At 39.4% G+C, this 7,271-nt stretch overlaps 1 protein-coding gene across 1 annotated transcript; it reads left to right on the top strand.

Moving 5' to 3' along the window:
• Positions 1 to 1,513: 1,513 nt before the first annotated feature.
• On the top strand, positions 1,514 to 6,900 carry irx4a (iroquois homeobox 4a). The gene is made up of 5 exons (XM_007254531.4): positions 1,514 to 2,060; positions 3,305 to 3,535; positions 3,772 to 3,878; positions 4,882 to 5,192; positions 5,556 to 6,900. The coding sequence occupies exons 1-5, from the start codon at positions 2,016 to 2,018 to the stop codon at positions 6,260 to 6,262; spliced, it is 1,401 nt and encodes a 466-aa protein (XP_007254593.2). The 5' UTR covers positions 1,514 to 2,015; the 3' UTR covers positions 6,263 to 6,900.
• Positions 6,901 to 7,271: the final 371 nt, after the last annotated feature.

Genomic DNA, 7,271 nt, shown 5'->3' with positions numbered 1-7,271 from the left:
CTGATATATTGATATATTACATCATTATTGCATCATCATAATCATCATCGTTATCATTATCATTATCACTATCATCATCATTAGCAGCCTCATCATCATTATTTTTGTTTCTGATTTAAAATATAAATAAGAGTTATTATTGTTATTACTATTATTATTTATTATGTTTAGTTATAGTATTAGTAGTAGAATACAGTAAATCGTCATGATTAAATCATCACCATTAATGTTAAATTAGCACTGTGATTGTCAGTATTTAATTATTCTTAGTCAGTAAACCATAGCTATGTTTAAAGATAAAATGATAACGTTAAAAAATTATAATAAATAAAATAAATAAATAAATAATAATAATACCTACTATTCTAATCACATAGCTTTCAGTCAAATTGTCACTCACTAAACAAATGATGATTCATTACAGAAGTGTCCTCAGGCTAATCTAATCTGGTGCTGCACTTCTACAGGTTAGGAGACGGAGGACAAAAACACCTTTGCTTGATAAAAGTCGAACTCAATTGGAGGGCAAGTCTTTTCATCTGTAAATGAAACGCAATTACGCACAGCCCCTATGATATTCTATTAGATTATATGGCGCTGGCTGGTCTCTGGATAGTCATCAATCACCTCCAATCGAGCTGTCACACACACTCCTCACACACTGCACTCCTCCAGCTGGGGGGAGAGAGAGAGAGTGAGAGGCTAACATCATCATTAATTTGAGTGTGTGAGCCTGGGGGCCCTTCGCATGTCCAAGCAAGACACACACACACACACACACACACACACACACACCTCCATCCCAAAGCAGAAGGGTTCAATGATCCAGTTCCTTCCTGAAGAACTGGAATAAGAAGGTGTGGTGTGTATGTGAGTGTAGGTTGGTGTGTTGATTTGTGTGTAAAAAGTTTTAATTTATAAATGTAAAAAGGAATTAGTAAAGGGAAAAAAGTTTAAAGAATTAAGTAACATACACACACACACACACACACACACACACACAAAGATACATTTGTACATATGCATACACATGTAAATCGCCTATCAGAACATCATCAATAAACCCCCTCATCTCCACTAACAATTCAGATCAGATATGAGTTTCAAATAAAAAAAAGAAAATTCAACGTTTCAAATTCAAAAAAGAAAATCTCCATCACTCAAACATCACATTCACCTTCACATCCATCTTATACATGACCATTAATCAATTAGAGCTCTAATAAAGCTCACATTAAAGCTAAAAAATAATAAAGCAGAAAAAATAAAAACACCACACTTGTTTTTTTATTTCCTCTCAGCCTCCAAAGCTGAGGAGATTAATTGCTGAATTCAATCAATTACAAGTACAGAGTGTGTTTAAAAAATAAATAAATAAAACATTCTCACCCCCCCCTCAACCCAAACCAGCCCACCCAGCCCATCTTCCCCATCACTGGCTCCATTTTTTTCCTTCCTCCCCACAAATGCATATTAAAGTTAAGAGTCCTGCTCATTTTTGAGAGGCTTTTTCTTCTGACGTCAGCGTCACAAGGACGTTTAAAACGTCGTGCGTCCGGGCTGACGTCTTTTACACTACTTTTTATTATTTTTTATCCCCCCCAAAAAACACTCGCGAAAGAAAAAAAAATCCCATTTTCTGACATGGAAATGATGAATTGCTCGCAAGCGCCGCAATGTGCTCCACACCGACCGACGATTGCGCAGCTTTAAGTGAGTGCTGAGGAAAGCGCGCGCAAACTAGAGACGCTTCTTTCTTTTTTTATTTTCTTTCTTTTTCTTTTTCTTTTTTTTATTGGTACAGCTTGTGCCATGCCACTGGTGCGCTGCGTCCCGTGAACGAGCTGCTGTGCTTTTTTCCCCCCTCTTTTGTTTTCTCTTCTTTTTCTCTTTCCCTCTCCCTCTTTCTCGCTCTCTCTCTCTCTCTCTCTCTCTCGTTTCTTTCTCAACCTGCTCTCTCTCCCTCTCTTTCTCTCTCTCTGTTATTCTCTTTATTTCGCTCCGTGGACCCTGCCATGTCCTATCCACAGTTCGGATACCCCTACTCGTCTGCGCCACAGGTAAGACCCGCCCGTCCCGGGACGCCTTTCGCTGCTGTCCCCGTGCGCGTTCTTTACCACCCGCGCGCTGGCTGCGCGTGCCTGGGGTTCCGGGGGCTCGGGTGGAAGGGTGGGAGAGGTTCTGCAGGGTGGGCAAGCCTGTGTGTGGATGGCTTGGCTGGTGGCTGGTGGGTGTTTGGTTTGGTTGACAGTTCGCCGCGTTGCACGTCTGTCTGGGTGTTTTAGGAGAGAAGCTGTGCGCTCCCGTACAGGAGTGAAAAAAGAAGTGTAGGGATTTTTTTTCACTTCGTTTTTGGCACTGTTCCACAAATACAGTGTCCTCGATGGGACCGAACAGAGCACGTTGCCAAGAAAAGAGAAAAAAAAAACGAGCGTGATTTTTTTTATTATTGCTCTTGTAAAGACATGCGCGAACAAACGAGGAAAAACGCGTGTCGGGAAAAGTTAGCAAAATTAATGTCGGAGACCCTTTTGGAGTTTTCAGATTAATAAAAAAAAGGCACTGTAGACGTAATTGTAACTGTTTGCATTGCTTTTTTAACCAGAATGTTTTGCTGTAAAAAATAAATAAATACAAAAAAAGTTTCTATGCTGTAATAATTTTTTCCGTTTTTTTTTTGTAACGTGTAAAACGCGTGATTATTTTGTTCTAATGTTGCAAAGGTTTGTTTGAACCTTGCACATTGTTTACATGTTCCAAAGCGAAAATTCTAAGTGTTAATTTTATTCTCACTCTCTCTGATGTGTGTTTATTTGTGTTTCTCTGGACTTCAGTGAAAACTGCAAGTCTTGTAAATGTCTTAATCAATCACTGTGTAGGAGGATTTCATTCATCACTGTAGTGTTTAACAAATGTGAACAATTTAGCTTTGCACTCCAAATCTGACTGACATTATTTTGTTGTTGCTGTTGTTGTTGTTGTTATGTCTTCTGTTTACAAAAAAAAATCTTATATATATTCCTTTTACACTTGCTCTATATTTTATGTAAACACTTTATTCTACTACTATCCAGAATATTGGCTCTTCCTGTTTAGGTCCACCAGGACTTTTTATGTGATAATCAAAAATACACATATTTAATGTCTCCTTAAAGAAAGTGTTTTTTTTTATAAGTTAGTATTTTATTTGTCCTTGAACTTGAACTTTTATTGTTGTCCTTTAATTTTGTAAACACACCCTTATCTTGCTTTATCTTCCCTCTCTTTTTTTCTCTCTCTCTCTTCCCTCCCTCATCACCACCAGTTCCTCATGACCACCAGCTCTCTGACCTCTTGCTGCGAGTCGAGCTCCAGGTCCGTGCCGGACTCAGGCATGGCCACCTCGGCACAGCCCCCCGTCTACTGCCCCATGTACGAGAGCAGACTGCTGGCCACTGCCCGGCATGAGCTGGTCTACGGCAGCCCATACACCAGTGGTCAGGGCTACGGCAATTATGTTGCTTACGGCACAGACGCCTCTGCTTTTTATTCCCTGGTGGGTTTCTGTCTCGTGATGTGACTTGTACCATTTTGTGTTTTTTATTTGATGCAACAAAATACTCATGTCTTTGCAGTTGATTTTATTTTTATTTATTACAGAAAAATATATATTCAGTTTGTCATAAAATAAGACTATAAGAACAATGCAGCATTCCTTTAGCAGGGAATAATAAACAATACTTTTACATACTAAAATGATAGAATGATGCATGTAATAATGTTTGATTGCAGGGAGCCTTTGACACCAAGGATGGGACGGCTTCTGCGCATGCGGGGATCACCCAGGCTGCTACCTACTACCCCTATGACCCCACCCTGGGGCAGTACCAGTATGACAGGTATTGAATATTGGCCTCCATTACTTTGTTTGGCGATTGCCAATTAACGAGAGCAAGACTAGGCTGATTTACCTCAAAGGCAGTATTGATTGCAGTACTGAAAAATTTTCTCAAAAAATGATATCAGCTCTTCAGTCATAAAAACACACAACTCTTTATGATAAGTGGCACCAACTCAAATCCACATTAATCCAGTTTTTAACTAAACTAGGGAATGTATTTAAAAGTGTAAATTTGTGTTATTATGACTGAAGAACTGATATAATAACACAAAATAACACTTTGCAAGATTTCCCAGTTTTAATAACTGGATTTATGTGGATTTAGGTTGGTGACTTCAATGAATTTAACATTTAAAACAGATTATAGATGTGATTTAAGGACAAAGAATGATTGTATTGTTTTCTATCAAACATGAAATATATTTCCTCTAAAATACTTGATATTTGATTTCATATTAATTGCAAGAAAAGGAATGCTTTTACACAGCAAAATCATGTTAAATCAACTTTGTGGAGTAATAAAATATCAAATATCAAGTAATGAGTAATATGACAGTAAAATTTGAACACTTTAAAAAAAAATTTGTGCTACTTTCACAAAAAACAAAGTATTTATTTAACTGGGGCAAATTAGCTGTATACTTGTTTTTAATAGTAGTTTACAGTATGTAGACCTGACATTTTAATGTATTTAAAAAGTAGTCAGCCAGAAAATATATCTGACAGTTTCTCAAGCATTTCCGTTGGTGTGTTCAATCAAACGAATACCTCAGTCACTTTAACTCACCAAATTAGCATCACAAATGACACATTTTATTTATTCCACATTTGCCTTAAACCAAGCTGCACAATTACAGACTTTGGCAGTTTCCATGTTTATTGCATGGTCCTCCCCAAGGACCTGCACTCTGTAGATGGAGTATAGAGTGTGGAGCATGAGAAACCCATTTGCTATTTTCCTCCGAAGGCTTGCTTACAACTGAATGGTTCTTCTACTGTAGATACGGCTCCATGGACGGAGGGACCAGGAGGAAAAATGCCACTCGAGAGACCACCAGCACGCTGAAGGCCTGGCTGCAGGAGCACAGGAAGAACCCCTATCCCACCAAGGGGGAGAAGATCATGCTGGCCATCATCACCAAGATGACCCTCACCCAGGTCTCCACGTGGTTTGCTAATGCCAGGAGAAGACTCAAGAAGGAGAATAAGATGACCTGGCCACCGAGGAACAAGTGCTCAGATGAGAAGAGATACGGAGAAGACGAGGAAGGCTCACAAGAGGATCAAATCAAGAGTGAAACAAATGATGACGGTCAGTTTTTTGTCCTTGCATTAATGCCTATTCGACTACTAATGCTTTTTAATAAATAAAATGCTGGGTTTAAAAAAACCCAAACAGATATGAATGAATCGAATATTGATTTGCCAGTTGAAGGCCAAAACTTATTTTAAAGAATCATTTTGTCATGTAAATGTTAATATTTTAAATAATATTAAGCTGAGGGTTCTTAATACAATTACAACAATTGATACTCAAAAATCGTGTTGTTGAATTTGAAATTTCATTGAAAGAATCGTAAACCGAATCAGTTTTTTAATTAGGATCAAAGCAATTCATAAAATCATTGTTGATACCCAACCCTAATCTCAACATTGTGTGTTTCTTCTTCACCAGAGAGCAGAAGTCGAGAAGATAAGGACCTTCAGCTGAGCGACCTGGACGACTTTGACGCCATCGAGTCGGAAAGCTCAGAGTGCGAGCTTAAGCATCAATTCCACATGAACGCACACCTGGCCTCCAGCGAGCACCTCAAGGACACTTCCATGAAACTGTCCATCGGACCCTCGCTGGAAGGGGACCGCGACCTGGCCAAGAGCTGCCTAAAAACAGTGACTGCTGAAGACCTGGAGCACGACCCAGGCGACATCAGGCAAACCAAAACCTGCTTCCAGCAAGGCCACCAGGTGCTGGACAGCAAACCTCGTATCTGGTCTCTGGCCCAGACCGCCACCTCGTTGAACCAGACAGAGTACCCGTCCTGCATGCTTAGATGCCAGCCAGCCATGGCCTCCTCCCCCGAGGCCTCGTCGCCCACCGGTGTCCTGGACAGGCAGCAGGACTCCCCGGTCACAACCCTCAGAAACTGGGTGGACGGGGTTTTTCACGACCCCCTGTTTAGACACAGCACTTTGAACCAGTCTCACACGAATACGTCAGTTTCTTGGACCACAACCAAAGGCTCCATCCTGGAGACGGGCGCACCAGAGCGCACGGTAGGAGGCAGTGGGATAAAAGGACACACCATTGCTTTGCAGCATCAAGAGCCCAATAAGGATAACATGGCCTTCCCCAAAGCAATTAACAAAATGTTTTGCTCTTAACCCTTTCTGATTCATTCAGAAGATAAGGAACAATAAAACTTGAAAAGAATGGGAAGAGTGGGAGTTAAGAACATGTTACAGTGACAGTTGATGAACAACAACAACAAAAAAAAGAACATTGAACTGTTTGGATGGGTGCGAAAAAAAAAGAAGCTAATGGACAGTTTTTTTTAAACTAAAAAATATATCTATATATTTGCTTGGTCATGGGGAATCGTATGTAGTAACTGTTCTATTGACATTTCACTTTCGATGGGATCCGTTTAATAATATATATATAAATATATATGTTTATATATATATATTTTTTTCCCTTCTGCCTCTGTCAAACAGCGCACGTTAAATTTATGTATATGTACAACTTAAAGTTTACAGGTTTACGGTTTTGTTTCCTATTATTTATTTATTTCTTCATTTTCGTTTGGCATGCATATGTTGGTAGTGGTCTTAATGGGACATTTTCGTTTCAAACTCGGTCATGAACTGGATGACTTGCGTGTCACTGTTGAAACATAAAAAAAAAGAAAAGACGGAAAAAAAATAATAATCTCACACAAGTAGCCTACACACAAGTTTCCTTCAGAGCTGGGGACTGTTCTAAATTTGTTCACCATAATAAAGGGTCGGTTTTTGGCTGAGCACGACTGGTTCCTTCCTGTGTGATGGATGGAGGGAGGGAGGGAGCTGTCCGTGGTGCTGAAATGCTCAGATTACTGACGGGCTGTCTGCTCCCACCTTGCTTTCTCTTATTGTGATGAGGGTTTATGCACAGATAAGGAATTGTCCAGTTTTGAATTGCAATGCAAATATGAAGTGCATCTTTTTTTTGTATTATTATTTTTGTAAAAGTTACGTTTTAAATGTGACCTTAAAAAAACGCAACATAAATATGATATAACATAAAAAGAACAATACAGTTAACAGTTCTGAATTACAGGGCATAAAACTGCCCTCTGTATTGGCTTTATAATAGCAGTCAATCACTTTGTATGCGTAGAGCAGCAGTAAG

Source organism: Astyanax mexicanus, chromosome 6, assembly GCF_023375975.1.
Source record: "Astyanax mexicanus isolate ESR-SI-001 chromosome 6, AstMex3_surface, whole genome shotgun sequence".
NCBI classification, from domain to species: Eukaryota; Metazoa; Chordata; class Actinopteri; order Characiformes; family Acestrorhamphidae; genus Astyanax; species Astyanax mexicanus.
The sequence above is the reverse complement of the archived record's forward strand: the minus strand, read 5'-3'. Positions and strand labels throughout refer to the sequence as shown.

Bases quoted from the DNA above. Each gene is read 5' to 3' on its own strand.
- irx4a (XM_007254531.4), top strand. From the start codon at position 2,016: ATGTCCTATCCACAGTTCGGATACCCCTACTCGTCTGCGCCACAG. The intron at 3,536-3,771 runs GTGGGTTTCTGT...GTTTGATTGCAG, and splicing joins CCTCTGCTTTTTATTCCCTG to GGAGCCTTTGACACCAAGGA. The intron at 5,193-5,555 runs GTCAGTTTTTTG...CTTCTTCACCAG, and splicing joins GAGTGAAACAAATGATGACG to AGAGCAGAAGTCGAGAAGAT.